Source organism: Astatotilapia calliptera, chromosome 5, assembly GCF_964374335.1.
Source record: "Astatotilapia calliptera chromosome 5, fAstCal68.1, whole genome shotgun sequence".
Classification (NCBI taxonomy): domain Eukaryota; kingdom Metazoa; phylum Chordata; class Actinopteri; order Cichliformes; family Cichlidae; genus Astatotilapia; species Astatotilapia calliptera.
The window spans coordinates 20,988,236-21,006,574 of NC_137426.1; the positions used below are offsets into that span (position 1 = coordinate 20,988,236).

The 18,339-nt window shown below is 40.7% G+C and overlaps 2 protein-coding genes across 2 annotated transcripts; one reads left to right on the plus strand and one right to left on the minus strand.

Annotated features, from left to right (window-relative positions):
* Nucleotides 1-1,425: 1,425 nt before the first annotated feature.
* Nucleotides 1,426-14,883, minus strand: fancd2 (FA complementation group D2). Its single transcript, XM_026167975.2, has 44 exons — nt 14,789-14,883; nt 14,511-14,571; nt 14,209-14,343; nt 14,054-14,121; nt 13,856-13,962; nt 13,671-13,731; nt 13,489-13,541; nt 13,302-13,380; nt 13,060-13,184; nt 12,889-12,976; nt 12,704-12,808; nt 12,513-12,613; nt 12,285-12,396; nt 12,127-12,162; nt 11,417-11,563; nt 11,183-11,317; nt 10,965-11,096; nt 10,718-10,822; nt 10,481-10,590; nt 10,319-10,373; nt 9,923-10,042; nt 9,123-9,196; nt 8,882-9,025; nt 8,679-8,779; nt 8,467-8,582; nt 8,212-8,320; nt 8,017-8,115; nt 7,818-7,912; nt 7,581-7,736; nt 7,366-7,482; nt 6,984-7,112; nt 6,782-6,900; nt 6,548-6,658; nt 6,107-6,237; nt 5,917-6,016; nt 4,715-4,837; nt 4,503-4,596; nt 4,331-4,402; nt 4,151-4,189; nt 3,988-4,062; nt 3,526-3,600; nt 3,275-3,421; nt 3,088-3,192; nt 1,426-1,790 (listed from the first exon to the last, which is right to left on the minus strand). The coding sequence occupies exons 2-44, from the start codon at nt 14,569-14,571 to the stop codon at nt 1,704-1,706; spliced, it is 4,353 nt and encodes a 1,450-aa protein (XP_026023760.2). The 5' UTR covers nt 14,789-14,883; the 3' UTR covers nt 1,426-1,703.
* A 761-nt stretch (nt 14,884-15,644) lies between these two features.
* Nucleotides 15,645-17,373, plus strand: gpx1b (glutathione peroxidase 1b). The gene is made up of 2 exons (XM_026167985.2): nt 15,645-16,074; nt 16,694-17,373. The coding sequence occupies exons 1-2, from the start codon at nt 15,859-15,861 to the stop codon at nt 17,042-17,044; spliced, it is 567 nt and encodes a 188-aa protein (XP_026023770.1). The 5' UTR covers nt 15,645-15,858; the 3' UTR covers nt 17,045-17,373.
* Nucleotides 17,374-18,339: the final 966 nt, after the last annotated feature.

An 18,339-nucleotide genomic window follows, 5' to 3' on the forward strand; every position in this document is an offset into this window, starting at 1 on the left:
CAGACCAAGCTTATTCACCTCGGGGGGAGGCGTTTATGTTTTATTTAAAGGACTTGTTGGTTTTTTGTAAATTACGTCGGTAAAATAGCAAATAACCGTATAACACGTAATACTAAATGAATATTACTCCTACTGAGCTTCGAAAATCCGGCTTGGACGCAAAGAAATACTCATTATTTTCAATAGCACCCCCTTTCCATTAATATGAACAAGTCTAAAAATAAATAAATAAATTGATAAATAAAAAACTGAAATCAAACATTACTGCTTTATAGTGTGACAACGTTCAGGTAACGGTGTAAATTCAAAAATACTCATATAAAAAATACATGTAAGCAGAATTTGGTGGATATTATCATTACAGTATGCGCAGGCATACCAGAACAAGTCTGGAGTACTATTTGGGACAGGAGCGGCGTGGCAGAAAACAAAAACAAAAAAAAAACAGATGCACTATTTTCCTGCTTTTCACAGAAAACTACCAGAAACAACACAAGATGATGTGTACACTCACCATCAGATTAGAGGTCCTCAATGCTTATTTAGTTCCTGGGACCAGAGACACAAACCATGTTTAATCTCCTCAGTGCTATCAGCTCTAAACCACTTAGATCATGAGTATGAAGTGTGACAAGTTATCATTGTTTGGCAGATCAATCTGCTGCAGCCAGTTTTGGTGTATTGTTCCATGTCAGTCAGCTGCATTTTGGAAAGCATCTAATTTATCACGTACTGTTCACATCACATCCTGTTTGCTAACTCTTTTTGTTCCTAATTTTATTAATTTACTAGATTCATGATTATAAGCAGAGAAATGCTGATTATATTTCAGCAAACATATTTTGTGTACCTGTCTCATGCTGTTTTCAAGTGCTGCTGATGGAAATTTTGTGATATAGTGCATTACGATATATGATCAACATTGCTGAAATAAAGGCTGCTACATAGAAATGTGTGCTACTATCTACTGAAATAAAAATGTTAGTTTTAAACTACACGGAATAGACACAATAAAACTAGCACAAAGGCACTATTTCAATTTCCTTGGTGATGTGTTAAATAATAAATTGTGCATTGGACCTGTAGAGGATTTCTCTCCTCCTCAGGTATTTTAACAGCATTCAAGCCATAATGTATTATCAATAAAAACTCTATAATAACCCTGCAAAAAAGAAAATCCAATACTTTAAGTTTCAGGAGCAGAAAACTCTTATACATTCATTCAAAGCAGCATCTGTTCTTTGTGAGGTGAAACTTGATGTGATTTTCCCAGGCTTACAATACAAAGAAAAAAACGCAAGTTCTCTAACATTGCCTCAAATGACAGAGCGTGTCAAAACACTACATTATTATGGTGATATTAAACTAATGACAGGACATACCATTTTATACAAGATCTGGAAAAGAGAGGTCTTGAAAATTAAATGAAACAATCAAAATCATTTTTATTTTTTTTTTACAGTTTCAAAGCTGATAAACAAGGTATTTTATCGGAATCGTTAAATTGGTAAGCATTTTAAAATATAACATATGAATGACATATTCATCCACCACTTTCAAATGTAAAACTTTTTTTAACACTGTGCCCTAGTGTGATAACTTATTTAATAGGATTAACAGTAATGAGATGTGTTCACCTGTAAATAGAAACAAAATGAAAATAGGAAGATTCAAACATTTATTATTATGTCAGTAAAGACGTATTACTCAGAGTCATCTGAAGTATCCTCCTGGTCCACATTCTCCACCCTGTTAACCTTTTTAATTCCCTCAGAGTCACTCTCCTGGGCCTGCACACAATAACAGCACACACATGGTAAACATGACTATTTGTGAACACGCATGCATGAAACAGCATTAATGGTAGAGAATAAATACAGTGACTATATGTAAGAAAGAGTTACATAGTTATACAGTACACCGCTTCCCTGTTAACTGTCTCAGCCACTGTCTGTGAAGGTTCTCAGTCATCCAGGTCATCGTAGTCAAAGGAGCTTGCAAAGAAAAGCGTCTGGACTTCTTTAAGTTGCTTGAAGACGTTTCACCTCTCATCCGAGAAGCTTCTTCAGTTCTAACCATTTGACCACCATTTGACCTTAGAACTGAAGAAGCTTCTCGGATGAGAGGTGAAACGTCTTCAAGCAACTTAAAGAAGTCCAGACGCTTTTCTTTGCAAGCTCCTTTGACTGTCTCAGCCACTAATTTTTAGCCTGCTAGAGAATGACAGTTATCTTATCGGCCCCACTGCTCTACAGCTTCAACTGTCTGTTGAAGCTGTTGAACCGACCAGTTAATACTTCTAAAAGTAAGTATAGTGCATTGGAGGGGGGAGGGGCTTATTTTGTATTTTATTTTAACCAGTTTTCAGATGCCAAAAACTTTTTTTTTTGTTTAATAACTATTCAAAAACAAACAACAAATTGTAATATATATATACCACTGCCCACTTTATTAGGTACACCTTACTAATACATTGAACTCAAGGTGCTGCACATTTCTCAGAGATTGTGGTCCATATTGGCATGACAGCATCACACAGCTGCTGCAGATTTGTTGGCTGCACATCCATGATACAAAAATCTATTTCTCTTTTAAAGGTGCTCTATTGAACTGAGATTTGGTGTCTGTGGAGACTATTTGGGTGCAGTGACTTCATTATTATGGTTCAGGAAATCAGTTTTGTGATTTGGCACATTATCCTGCTCGAGTATTGCTGTTGACCATGTCCATCTCTTTATGATCAGCAGTAATAGTCAAGCAGGCTGTGATTTTTAAACAACGTTCAGTTGGTACTAAGATGCTTAAAACACCACGAGCAGCCTGAACTGCTAATATAAGGCAAAATGGATCCATACTTTTCATTTTGTCGACACCAAAGAGAGACCCTACCATCTAAATGTTGCATTTGAAATCAAGACTCATCAGCAATGTTTTTCCAATCTTCCATTGTTCAATTTAACTGAGCCCGTGAAACTGGTGTACCTAACAAAGGGTGTGAGTGTATAGGCAACAAACGTCTAAACTGCAAAAAGCCTTTGGAGTGTCGGCCCAATTCATGTTTTATCTTTTACAAGAAATTACAATTACCTCATCTTCTGACTGCTCCTGTGGAGGTGGTGAACGCTCTGGCTGCTCCTCCTCCTCCTCATCATCATCTTCTTCTTGTGACCTCTGAGAAAGAATCTCTTCCCCCTGCAGGGTAAATCATATTCTTTTAAGTTAATGATTTAAAATGTATTAGGAATTAAAACAATAATGTTAAATAATATTTTACCTTCAGGTTGCGATTCTTCAGATTACCCATCCAAAAGGCCTCCTGACAGTTGTTGAGCGTCAGCATGGCCTTCACTCTGTATACAAACAGCTCGAGGCTCTTCTTCAAGGCTGGCACGTGGTTGGTCAAGCTGGTATCCTGATGCATCTGAGCACCAATGTATTATAATCAGTTAAAGAAATCCCGAGGATAAAGGTGAACACTACACAGACTCGGTTCTTTCTTGAATTTAACAGAAATAATCAAATTACCTTAGAATGTCCACACATGTGATGAAGCTGCCGAGTGCTGAGCTGGAAGGTCTTCAGCAAACTCTGGACGTCCTCCTTGAAAGATACAAGCATCGCCATGTCTATTACAGGTTCATGGACAAATATTTTCCAATATGTGCTGATATATAAACTTTTCTTTGCAGAAAATAACATAGGGAAAGATCCTTGGCTTAAAATGGTCTTATCATATAGCTAGCCAGCAGAGCCGCTCAGGTTCATTGTATGCAATCCTCAAGCTGACGGTGGGGTAAAGTTAATTAGATTACTACGCTGATGGTGTTTTTATTATTTTGCCAGTATATAAAATCATGGTTAGGGTATACTCTCCTACAGAACCATTGAGAGTTTTAGTAAACATGACACTGTGTAGTGTGCATGTGACGGGGGTGGGAGATCTGACATGGAAGTACACCGACAGCTGTGAAGTGGCTTCATAACTACCTTGTGCCTTTTGAAACTGTAGTCCAATAGCGGCATTCCCAACTTCAGGAAAGACTCCAGGAAAAGGCGGCCATACTATCAAATACAAGATTCAAACCAGTTAAGGAAAACGTTGAACAGTTAGTGAAGGTGAGATCATAGTCAGCATGCAGAACCCACTCACCTTTAAGCACACGTTGAGAACGGGCCGAGAATCAAAAACCTGCAAGGACAAAAACACACACGTGACATGGAATGGATATTAACTCCCTTTTTAAATATCATTCATTCTAATCACTTTTCCAACAGTACCGTGACCATATACTTAGCTAAAGGTCAGCAGTCAGTCAGTTATATGTTATACCTTAACCAGGTTGACCAGGATGTGAAAGTCCCTGACAGCCAGATTCCATGTCAGCAGTTTCTCACTCTGAGCCTAGAAGAAAGGCATACATGACTTTCTGAGTTTATGGGTCTGACTACTGTGATTTACATAAAGGAGAACATGCTGGACAGTGTGACACCTAGTGGCTGACCTCAGTGTTGTCACTCATTTTGCTAGCAGGAATCTTGCGAACAGCTTTCTCAAGCTCTGCCATCAAGACTTTGTAGAACACCAGGAATGTCTGCCTGATGAAAGAGAGGAAACCAAAGACTCAGATCTTAATCTAACAGCTTAACCAACAGTACAATCACCAGAGTTGACTCCAGTATGACTGAGAATCAAGAGCTCATGGTAGAGACCTACCTGCTGAGAGTGGGCCAGGAAGCAGAGCTCTCATCTTTTGATGCATTGATGAGCTCTGGGATTCCTTGAGCAGCTATTTCCTCCACTGCCTTTAGAATATCATCAACATGTTCCAGATAGATGCTACAGAGGCGGCCGAAGAAAAAGATATTGCAAGATAAAAAGATCGTGATTCTGATTTCTGAATTACCTTAGACTAAATTTGACACTGATGTGTGATGTACTTAATTTTTTATCGCCTACTGGTGATATATTTATATGCACTCACCGGCTGCTTTGTTAGGTACACCGGCTCAACTGCTGGTTAGTGCAAATATCCAATCAGCCCAAAGCATGGCAACTAAACGCGTTTAGGCTTGCAGACATGGTCGAAACAACTTTCTAGATGTCACCAGTCAACAGAAAACAGCAAGCTCTCTATGAGTTTGAAGGAAGTCAACAATAAATCAAATAACCACTTGTTACAATCAAGGTATGAGGCAGATCAGCAATTTGCACAGGATCAGCAAAATTAGGAAACAGAAGATTGGAAGAATATTCCCTCATCTGATGTTTCAAGATTTTTACTGCAACATTTGGATAGCAGAGTCAGAATCTGGTGTAAACAACATGAACGCATGGATCCATCCTGTTTTGCGTCAATGTTTCAGGGTTATGGTTGTGTTGTTATGGAGTGGGAGACATTTTTGGGGGGTCCCTTAGTACCAAATTAGCATCTTTAAACACCACAGTCTATCCGAGCCCTTCCCATACTGTAAGCAATCAAAGCTGGAACAACATGAATGTGGTTTCTTTTCTTAAAATATATTTTTGGGGTTTTACAGTGGAGAGAAAACAAGAAAGCTGGAAGAAAGATCAGGGGGAAGACATGAAGTAAATGACCAGTCAAAGTGGTTTCTTTAACATGACCTGGCTTCCACAATCACCAGATCCCATCCAAAAGTGCATCTCTGGGATGTGATGGAACAGGAGATTGTAGCCAACAAATCTGCAGGAGCTGTGTGATATATTGTGTCAATATAGACCAAAATCTCTGAGGAATGTTTCCAGCAACCTTGGTGAATCTGTGCTTGAATGACGTCTAACCCAGTACTAGCACGGTGTACCTAATAAAGTGACCAGTCAGTGTATACTCAAGACTTTTAGCTGCTTTCATTTGAGTTTACATTTGCACTAGAGGGCCACAAAAAATGCAGACGTACCTCAGGAGAGTGTGAAGTGCTTCATTGAATTTGGTGCCTCGCTCCTTCTCGCCACTGGCCGTCACCCAGTCCTGGTTCAAGAAACGCCGTGCAAGGGACGCTAAACCAAGAAAAATAAATAAATCAGGTCCTCACACACTCTTTGAAAATAATTCAAGTGAATTAAAATGAGGCATCGTATTAGCCCAACCAGTCTGCTCTCTGTAAGCGGCAGGATTTCCTCCTTTCTCTGACACAGTGGAGAGAAGCTGAGAGAGACACAGAGCTATGCTGAGATTTGGCACTGTGCTGCGGAAGTTGAGCAGATATTCAAAACTGTGTCTAAAAAACAAAACAGAGAAAACAAATGCATTTATTATGTTATGAAACACAAATATCAGAAATGTCTAAAATAAAAACAGAGGAAGAAGAAGAGAGAGAAAGAGTTTCGTGGGGAGCATTCTGTCAACAATAGCTTGGTCCCTGGATATCAAATCTTTTTTTTTTTTTTTACATGTAAGCGTGTAACATGTAAGCATGTGCATGTAACAATCTACCGCAGAAATAAGACTTCTTAGTGAGAGATGAAAAAAACAAATCAAACTATTTAGAGAAGTGTCCTCTAGCAGAGTCTTAAAACTTAACCACTCACTTCACAAGCTGCTCCAGAGTCAGCTCAGCACCTCCCTCTTTGAGTCGTCCAGCAAAAAATCCCAGAGCCTTCTTCAGTAAGCTCTTCTGTGCTGGTTGACTAAACCCAGACCTGAGAGATGCACATATATATCACATAAAACCCAACACCAGTCAGACTGAGGCAAACACTTCTCAAGGCACACTGCTCTAGATGTCTTCTGAGGTAAACATCAGTGCTGCTGTTTCTCCTTACCAGCTGAAGGTAGTGTTCAGGACCTGCAGGAGCAGCTGATAGGCTGAAGACATTAACTGGTATTCCTCCACATCTGTTGCAGGTCCATCAACAACGCCGTTGTTTTCAGATAGCATAATCTGTGAAAGAGCGAAAGCATGTGTGAGAATTTCTTAAAAACGTGATTTCCCATCTGAAGTCAAGACATTTAATGATTCGATACCTGGAAGTGGTTGTGGCAGTTCTCCAGGTGTGAGCAGAGAGCAGGCATAAGTTGGACACAACAAGAGGCAATATCCTTAGAGCTCCTTTGCTGGAGGTGGGAGAAGCCCACACTCTTATCAGTTCTTCCCTACACAGGAACATAGTTCAATAATTACAGTTAAATTATTAAATTTATACTGTATGAAACTATTGAGTTTCGAGGACAAACAGGCTTAAATTAATTTGGTCTAAATAAATTGCTCCATCTGTGACTAGAATTCCTGCTACAATATATGAAATGTTAACCTAAAATGAGCAGTGTTTATTGTGACAGAGTATTTGTTTTCTCTAACATTGCTCCATAATGCTCGTTACTACTGTTGCTATGCTTTTTTCCACACCTTGAGGAATGGAGCTCTTTTGGCCGGGGCAGCTGTTAGACTAAACTCTAATTTGCGAAGCATATCCTCCAGGAGGAAGACGAGCTCAGCAGGGCCCAGCAGAACCTCCTCTCGCACCTTAGCAATGCAAAAACATTAGCTTGATTCAAATGGTGCATACGGTATAGTTGTAAAATACATTTAAGCAGCACACGTTTCCAAAAACGCTTATTTACCTTTGTGTGGAGCTCAGAGTCCAGCAGCGAGCGTGACAGCAGCCCACACTGCAGAACGCTAAGCACCTCCATGTCGAGCTCCCTAAAAAACGGTCTGTAGGACGCCAGGCTGACACCTGGCCGGATCTCCTTTACCTTCTCCTTTTCTGGCTGCTCCTTGATCACAAGCAAGTTCATGTTTTAGTTTGTTTTGCTTTAAACAAACACATGAGAGGGTCGACTTTGTGAGATGTTTACCTGCTGAGTTTCATCTGCTTCTGTCGCCTCATCAGCCTGTGAGCTGCTTTCTGAAGAATTCTTACCAGAGGCCTTCCTTTTCTTTCCTGTGCCATCTAAATAGCATAACGAGGTCAATGTTATTATGTATAACTAACATACACATAACAGAAGCATATAAACAACGTAGGCTAAAATATCCTGTTACAGGTGGACTCACCTTTCTTTATCTTATTCACAGGAACAGTGGAATTAGGTACAATCCCATCTGTACTGTCTCCATCAAAATTAGCAATAGGTGGCACATAGCCAGGTGTTCCTGAAAGTCAAAATAAAGTAAATTGTTAGTAAAACTGACACTGCAGGGCAGAAAAGAGGGGTTCTAAGTCCTTTTATTGTTGGATCAAAAACACACCTGCCAGAGCTCTCTCCAACAGTGTCTGAAAATAAGTGATGTTCTGCAGGCGAGTCAGTACTCTCATCTTCATATCTGTGTCTTTTTGTGTACAGAATGCATTTACCACCTGTGGAAAAACACACACAGCTTTAGGCGACAGTCACGCAGGCCTAGAGACCAGCCACTAGGGGAAAAGTGTTGCTGTGTGGCTGGGGCTTCAGTCACACATCTTGTCTTTTCCAAATAAGTAAACTGACATTAACATGCAGTTACCTCTCTGAACCAATTGATGGTGTGAAAGAGCAAAGTACAGAGGAACTCCCTCTCAGCTTTTGACAAGCTCTCAACTTTCTCTACTACGTCCATGTCTGTTAGGATCAGAGGGCACCCTGTAATGAAGCACATAAACACATAAGCATAAACTGCTTTATAGCCACAGTACCACACCGGTTTCCAAAAAGTATTCGTCACTCCTTCTTCCTCACCCAGAAGGCCGTCAATTTCCTCCAAGTCTCCCTGATGCCGCTTCTCCACACACAACCTCAGGAGACGGAAAAATGGGGACAAACACAGAGAAGACACTCGCCTGCTCCCACAAATACAACAAACAGGAAATATCAAATACAGTAAATACAATGAGCAAAACAGATTATTGATTTAGCATTCTCTTATCATGGGGACGACTCACTTATGTGCCTTATTGACTTGATTTTGCAAATCTCCTTTGTTTTGGATGTCTTTGGCCAGTAGAGGCATCAGGTTGATAGCAATGCCTCCCTGCTCCTCATCTTCATACAATTTGTACATTGCACGGGCCGGAAAGGGAAAGGACCTGAAAAAAGACAAAAAACAGGGCGGCTCAGTGATACCAATTATATAAAAATATAACTCAGTATGCTGAAAACAGTTACTACGTCATCATCACTGACCCTGATATTTCCGGGCCCAGGTCCACTACAAAGTCATCCTCAAAGTCTTGAAGGACACTTTTTCCAATCATGTCCTAGAAGAATAAAGAAAATAACAGGAAGGTTTCATCTTACAAAGTACAGTACAATCAGTTTTTACTTTAAAGTTTAATGCGTACAGTTATTAATGTATAAAAACAGTTTTAAAAAGAAATAGAAACTACCACAAAGAAAGAAAATAATTAAAAGTTATGTCTGAGCAAAGACATCTTTGTAATCATATCCACTAACGCAGCAGTCCCCAACCCCCGGGCCTCGGACCGGTACCGGTCTGTGAGTCGTTTGGTACCGGGCCACGAGAGTTGAGGCTCAGGTGTGAAATGTGTAGTTTTCAGGGTTTTTAATCGGTTTTCAGCGTTATTTTGTTATCGTTTTTATCGTTTACTCGGTTTTCCTGGGTCTTTTCACGTGTGTTATGAATAAATTTTCTTTTTTTCGGTACCGGTACTAGTTTTATTTTGTTGTATTTATCCGCGACACCTTAAAGGCCGGTCCATGAAAATATTGTCGGGCATAAACCGGTCCGTGGCGCAAAAAAGGTTGGGGACCGCTGCACTAACGCTAGAATGTTGACCAGCTAACACCTATAGCTTCACATAATGCTACTTTGGACCTCATGATGAGACAGTAAATGTAGCCTCCAGTTTGCCTTCAGTACAACATGACAAACTGCATTTGAGAAAGCCTCTTAAGCAGCAAGAGCGAGATATTCTACATATTGCAGAATAAGAGAGACGTTTTTGTGAGTTTCTAAAACATACCTGGACCTGTGGGTCCAGAGTAGAGCTCAAAATCAGGTTGGCCAGTTCATCATAATAAAGAGCTGCAGCCTCAGGTGAGCTTTCACTGCTCGACTTCACCAGCTCCAACAGAGCCGTCACCTGCAGCGGGAAAAACAAACATAACTGAAGATCTGTGACAGACTTCAAAGGAAAAAAAAAATACTGGTTCAACCAAAATGAAAGGGTCCAAAGTTTGAAAGGTTCTGAAGTTTTTACAATGTAGATACACCATATATTTAAATACTAGCTGATCAAACACTGTTATCTTAAATAAAACAGGCAAAGATGTGGCAAAGATAAAAGAATAATGAGATTTTAAAGAGTAATCAATAAAAAAAATCATTAGCACCACTTGTTTTAATGGCTAATACGTACCTGTCTGATTGTCTCCTGGGACAGCGACCTGCTCTGCGATTCCTTCGCTTTGGACCTGGAACAGACAAAAGAGGTTAGGGACAGAGTCTGCTGATGACACCGAAAAATTAAATCACAGAGTAAACAAGATGCTTATCTAATGTTTGCTAAACAAGTTTTTACCTGAAAGCCCCCATGCTGCCTACAATCATCACAGCACCAATGATGCCAATGCGCTTGTACTTGGGCACAGTGCTGGAGAGCTGTTTGCGGATCACTATGTGCATATCATCCTGTTTGGAATAAAACAGAAGAACACAGGTCAGTAGATGAGGGACAGTAAAAAATAAAAAAAAGCAGAAAAAGTGTCCAAGGCTGGGCTGTCCAATATCTGGATCCCCCGAATGCGTGATTTTGCACCTGAATGTGAGATCCTTGCTTCTGTCCAAAGGCCAGTTTGCTCAGAAGGTGGAAAAGTCTTCGAATCTGCTGCGGAGTGAGGTTGTCCATGTAGTCCAAGATTCCCTATGTCAAATATCATGACTGGTTACAATCAGAACCAAAAACATTTTAAAAACACCACTGCTGGGTAAGAAAAGCCATCATCCGCACGCTGCTTGCTTTGTATATTTGATTTGCAGCTACAATGTTTCGATTGCCTCGTTACCTTGACAAAAACAGCATACATGGCCATTTCCGAGGGTTTCTCGTTAACCAGACCACAGAGCAGCTCCAGAGCCACGTCCACCTCTCCACCCACACCACTGCACACGTGGGTCACGAGAGAGCCCACCACCTCCTATTAAAATACCACGGGGTTGAATTACTCAGAAGAATCTGTATTTAGAAACATTTACGCATGATTCAAATTATTCTCAAACTCACCTGATGGCAGTAAGAGTCAAACGCAGTGAAGGCATGTAGGTACATGTTTCCTCCGAAAGGCACCACGCAGGGGTCGGGTGAGCGTACCAAACTCTGAGCTAAAGCAAGGGTGGAGGGGAAGTACCCTCGCATGACCTAAAAGAAGAACAATAATAAATACAATGAAGTATTAAAAATTTAAAAAAAACTGCACTGTTCTTATATTTAAGCTTCTATTTCTACAGGCTGACCCACCTGAGCGTAGTCCCTGAAGGTTCTCTGTAACAGAGCCTCTTGGATCAGTCCGTTTCTCACTTTGACCTTCAGCACTCTTTCTGCCCCCCGTCGGCTCTGGTTGGCATTGGTGGAGTGAAGAATGAGCAGCACCAGGAGATCCATGACCTAACATGGCAAAGCAGAAATATTACAAAGAGATGCCTAAAAACCTTAATGTGGTGTATAAACAGGCTTCCTAAATGTCCTCCTTCAAAATGTTTCCCATAATCCAACTGTGACAGTTGACATCAGTAAAGATGAGTAACAACATGGTCTAGTAGGTGCATGTACACATGGTGGTGGACTCAAACAAGTCACTATGATAAGCAAGAGAAATTAATTTCTGTAAAATTATCCAGATGTTATGAAGAAATGTGCTTGAAATGTTAAAAGTAACTATCCAATAGCTTTCTAATAGTGGAGACTTTTGGATGCCCGTGGTTCTCAAACTCTGATGATACAGAAGCTAAAATCACACTCGTCACCCCAGAATGTTTTAAATCTGTCACTAAATACAAAATCAGCAGCTTAACTGCATAAATTACATTAATTCAACTTCTTCTTATGTATACAGCCATGAATTTTTCACCTGGTGACCCATGGCCCCCTTCTGTTTGAGAACCAGTGTATAGACCTAAGAATGGGACCAAGCCGTCAGTTAGCATTCTTTGGGAATATGCTGAACTTACCTTATGCCCCTCCACCTCATCCACAGACTCTATGGCCTATTAAAAAAAAACAGAGAGAAAGAGAGAGAGAGGGGGGAAAGTACATTTAAGTCACTGACACAAGCAATTGACTCAGTCAGTTAAGTGAGGGGCCATAAGAACATTAGTTCATTTCATACCTTGATCCAAGCCTCAGAAATGGTTTTCTGGAATCGCACTGCAGACTTGATGCAGTCCAGTATCAACGAGATGCTGTCCTGGCTGCTGCCAGCTGCTGCCGCGGAGGCAGACCTGCATCAAAAACATCAAAAACTGGATCACATCACCAACAAACCACATTTATTACTTCAAAACTTCAGGTGTGTCACATGTTTTGATACTGGGCTATAAATTAATTGTTATCTTACCCGCCTGGTGCTTTGCTATTCATACGACTCTGAGAGACTTGCAGCACAGGCGGAAGGACGCATTGCTCAAGCTCCAGCTTTTTTCGAAGATTACAGACAACCTAAAAACAAGGAACCACTTCTCATATCCATTCATTTAGTAAAATTATGGTGTGTATGGGGATTTTTTTGTATTGCTTGACCACTCTGACCTCGTATGCATCAGAGGCCGACACAGAGTGCAGGATGAACTTGACCACTACGGGGAGGTCCTCTAGCTGCACAGCAGCCAGCGTGGCCATAACAGCTCCACGGACCTGAAAAGCCAGAGAAGCGACAAGTAAGAACGCATTTCTACCAGTGCACATGTGTGTTTATATGTGCATGTCCACACTACCTCTGTCAGCAATGAAGATGCGAGGTTAAGACTAGAAAGGGCATCCAGGATGGGAACGGTCAACTGAGTCTTCTCCTGGAGTAAAGAGCTGCAGAGAGGAGGGGTATTAGCAGCAACCTTAAAACACAGATTGACCACAGCACATGTGTGTTAGAGATTTAGTGTACATACTTGAGCTCCCTGGCTATATCATTGTGCTGGGAGTCTTCCAGTATCTCTGGCAAACTGGTGATGATGTCACACTGAACCTCCGCCGGAGCTACTGACACCAACTCCATGAGCTTCGACGCCAAATCCTGCAGGAAGATAAATAAGCACAAAAGAAGAAACATGTGATTATAGGACAAACTCAACAGGCCAGACACACCTTCAATTACAAAAGCAACAAAACCTGTCATCAAACAAATGATTACCTTAGTGTCCACAACTCTGTCTAGCCATTTGAGTTGGTTAATAATAATGCGTGGGATACTAACTCCTCCATTGCTGGTACTATGGAGTAGAGAAGACAGTTAGATTTTTTTTAAAGACATATTAAAAGTATTCCAAATTTTAAACCAAAAAAATGTGTAGTACATCAAAATGTCAGGAAATACTGACCTATCTAACATATGCTCAGGGAGCTTCTCAAGCAAGGTGTTAATGATGGAAGTCTATTAAAAAAAAGGACAGGTGATTGGGGATTTGTGGTAGTGTATTTGTACTAATACATACTGCTTTTCATTTTGACTGTGCTTGTGAAAATGCAGTTTTCATTTAGAGGTGATCACAGAAAATCTCACCTGTAACATTTCAATCCCCAACAACATCCGCAGCAGGCTTTCCTGGAATGAACTGACAGAACTGCAGCACACATGAAAACATATCAGTTTTATTAGCTTAGTCCAACTTCTAGCTGTGTCCTCCATAATTTATGGAGCTGTCAAAAGTAGCCTTATAATTCATTGGTTGTTTATGGGATGTTTACCTGGAGTCTCGATTAGACGACTGTGGGATGCATGGAAGAAGGCAGTTCCTAAACCTGTCAGTGTTCTCCATATATGACTCCAGTGCTGTGATGAATTCTTGAATGATCTAAGAGATGAAAAGTAGGAACTTAGGGCAAAACGTGTTTTTTGTTGTATTTTTGTGTTTACTGTAGGGTTGTTGTACGGTTTATACTCACACCAGGATACCTGGGGCTCTTCTGAATTTGCTGCTGTATTCGTCTCTGAAACACTACTTGGTCAACACCTGGAGAGGGATAAGACCAGATGTAGGTGAGCATCTCATTTCATTTACAGCCCTGCTTTGTTTCAAAACTGAATTGAGTGCGTTTACCTATCTCGTTAGGCATGCCGCCCTGTCTCAATGTGACACCGGCCACTCTGACAAAGTCAACAAACACACACTGACTGATCTCCTCTGGGGCAGCTTCCTTAGACTGGCGACCAGCGCTGCGACTCTTCTTCACTTCTGAAAGCAGATATAAACCTTAAAAAACAATATCACAGAAAACAGCTATACAGCTTCTCTCGCGGGAAACTGTGTCAACATAGGTGCTACTTAGCTCCCAAGACTGATGAATTTTTTGGGAATACATGGAGAAACATGCCTTATACACATACACGTTTTAAACTTACTAGGTGCTGCAGGAGCTCCCTCTCCTTTATCCACGGAGGAGCGTCGCTTTTTGCGCATCATCTGATGAAATATGAAGGACAGAAGGCTGTTAATAGCTATATTAGGCTACCAGACACACACAGGGGAGTTAAAAAAAAAAGAGGGGACGGTAACCACTGTCGCTATAATAAACGACACATTTCAATAACTTTAACACAAACGTGCTTTAACATCATGTCGATATGAAATGTTCTGGTAAGGTTGACAGAAATGTTTTTATGAAAAATGGTAGACATACTTTTACTGAGCAGACGAAGCCACGGACGACCAGACACCGAAGTTACAAAACAAACTTCCGCGCCAAACAGCTCCGCGTCATCAGTGTCGTCACACTCGCGCATCCTATTGGCTGCTAGAAAAGCTCAGCCATAACTGCACCGTTATAGGTCACTCTGTTTACTGATCTGTGTGCTGTATTTTACTGCAGTCCGTCAGTAATGTGCAATATTTTCATTTTCAAACACTCAGCCGGTGTGTATGAGGTGATCATACTTAAGCGTTTGGGACTGGATACATAATAACTGAACCGGCTTTACGGGACGAGCAACTCCATCAAAGAGTACACTGGATCAAGCTATTGCAGTGCCCCTTGCTTTCTTCTTCGTCTCTCTTAGTTTGCCGACAACATTGTCCCGCTAATATTTAAATTTATTAAGTTAATACATTACTTATTTACATAAAAAATATATTAATAAATATCGTTTTTATAAGTAAATTTTTATTAAAAATAAATAATCATATTTATACATGAGCCTGTATGGAACCCCACAATATTTTCATGACAATACATTAGTGTGTATTTTGACAGTCCGCCTACAAAGTATTTGCATGTATATTCAGCTTTAACTGTACTTATTGTATACTTTCTTTATTTTTTACTTTTTTGCTCTCAACTGATGACATGCAGATGCAGCTCAAATAGCTGATTTTGTTTCCACAGAAAATTTAGAAAATGTGGGCTAGTTCTGAAGAAGCACCAAGGTAGGCCTGGCTTTGCACCTGCAGCCAAATTGGGGCAGTGGAAAAGAGGCAGGACACAAATGTGCAATCAATACAGACAGTGTACATGTGCATATCAATTCACATGTACACATATCAATTCACAGGTTCTCAGGGGTGTTTGGAGCAGGTTATCGCCCTGCGTGGTATACCAGCCCACTAATTTCAGGGAGTGAACTATCTTGGCAGGCAATACAAGCTCTTTGACCATATAAAGCTGGTCCAAAGAAACAGAAGAGCGCACTGTGTTGGTAGTGAAGAAGGCATCTGCTCTACCTGAAGAAAGGAGGAAGAAAAGAAAAGAAAACAATGGCTACAAGTTTTTACGACCTCACGGCCAAACTGTTGACCGGGGAGACGTTTAATTTCTCGTCCCTAAAGGGCAAAGTCGTCCTCATTGAGAATGTCGCTTCTCTCTGAGGTACGACCGTCAGGGATTACACCCAGATGAACGAGCTCCACGAGCGGTACGCCAGCAAGGGGCTTGTGATCTTGGGAGTACCCTGCAACCAGTTCGGCCATCAGGTGAGAAATTTATCCCGTCTATCTGCGCTTTGAAGCACATGGCTAAGGCCTTTCTATCCCGTCAGTCTAGAAATAATCATTCTGTAAGTATCGTTACTCTAAATTTCCTGCTTTCACCGTTAATTTATCCTATTTTCCCGGAAATGGCTGACTTATTTGTATTTAATCAAATTAGAGGAAGTTATTTCCACCCCTTATTTAAAGGTTTAATCTTGTATAGTTCCCAAGTTTACTGGCAAGTTTTAGATCGGGCTTTAGTATAATATTAGTCAGCTTGTAAGTACAAGAGACACGTCTAAATCCATAGGTTATTAGTGCTGTTATTATATTAGCTGAATGCGCAAAGCATTGGTGACTTTTAGCAAGGAGGAAGTTGTGGCTGTGTGTGAGATTTTCGTCTTACAACAAAGAGTTTTTACGCAATATGAAATATACTTTAAAATGGTTAATATTTTATAAGGCGCTGAAGGACTACACAGGTTATTGTTACTAGTTACTTATTGATACATAGTTATTGGTGGGATTCAAATAATATTGAATACTTGCTGTAGGGAACAGGGAAGTTTGTATTTTCTGGTTCTTTCCGATAAGAATGAGCCAAGAGTGTAACTGTGTGCAGGAGAACTGCAAGAATGAAGAGATCCTCCTGTCGCTGAAGTATGTCCGTCCTGGAAATGGCTTCGAGCCCAAGTTTCAGCTCTTTGAGAAGATGGACGTGAACGGGAAGGACGCCCACCTCCTGTTTGCGTTCCTGAAGGACAAGCTTCCAACACCCAGCGACGACGCAACGTCTCTGATGACCGACCCCAAGCTGATCATCTGGAGCCCGGTGTGCAGGAACGACGTGTCCTGGAACTTCGAGAAGTTCCTCATCGGGCCGGACGGTGTGCCGTTCAAGCGTTACAGCCGGAGGTTCCTCACCATCGACATCGAGGGAGACATCAAGAAGCTCCTCAGCCAGACGAATTAAAACCTCGTCCTAAATGCTGAAGCAGCCTGCAGCTTAGCACTATGTGTGTGTGTAGCCTTCATAACGAGAGAAACACCACTGCGCTTACAGCTTCAATAGATGCCACCTAAACTCACCACCTGTGCTCTCCTGTACGCAGTAGCTGTCTCCTGCTTTCTTTTTTTTTTTACTAAATGAAGAAATCCTCTGAAACCAAACTGTGAGGAGGATATCTGATGAAATGTAAAAGGCAGGACTGTTTTATCTCTTCAAAGCTGCGCTGGGTGCATGTAAAGCACAGCTGTGGTGTCAAGTTTAAAGGGGATCAATAAATATATTTTTTGCAAACATTTCTCTGACTCCTAATTATATATATTTATATATATTTTCTTGTTTAAAGGTCATATTTGAGGGACTATTTTGTCAGCTTAATCTTATTAGCATATCTAAAAATACTCAGACATTTTCTGTAAAGGAGGGCTGGGGAAAGGTTATGAGTGGTAGATTATTCATCCACAGGCAAGTGTTGGCTTTGTATATAGCTACAGTACACCTGATTACAGGTGTGTTTCCTGTGCTTACATGTAATTGTACATCAGAGTTCCTTTTGCAAACAGTCAGCATTACTGGCAGGCAATTTAGGTTGCATCACCTGCAACCAGAGGTAATTATCTTAACACAGACAGCAGTACTTACAGCTTCAGCGTGAGGGTTATATTGCATGCAATTATTCTAAACAAAGCACCTCATTGAGGACTTGAGCTTTATTACGCTTTGTATCAAAGTACATTTAAGTATCGCATCACCTGAAACCAGAGGCAATCTGTGTTATATTGCAGTGCATGTCCAAACAAGTGAGCTTGTTGAGGCTTCCAGTCTTTATTGTAATTTGAATTCAAATATTTTTCAGTTAAAAACAAAACTGCAGATATCGGCAACAAGATAAATATGAGAACAATCATTTTTACACCTATTTAAAATAGTGTTGATTATGTACAGATCGAGTTTGAACTGCTGACATAATTTTGGGTGGATAAGAAGACAAGATTTTCTGCTGCTGAACTGTGTTTTCAGTTACATATCTAGATTACAGATATAAAGCTTTTCTAGTTTTAGGCATGAATGATTGTTTAGGTAGTTTGAACAACATGATGATGCCAGGACCAACCAGCAGGGAGGACACCCAAAGGCCCTGTATGTTAGCGTGCCATTATAAAACCAGGTGCAGATTTATGCCCCAGAACAAGCCTTGTGGGATTACATTATATTAAGTGTTAACTGTCACAAGTAAATGTATTCTAGTTTTTACTTGATCA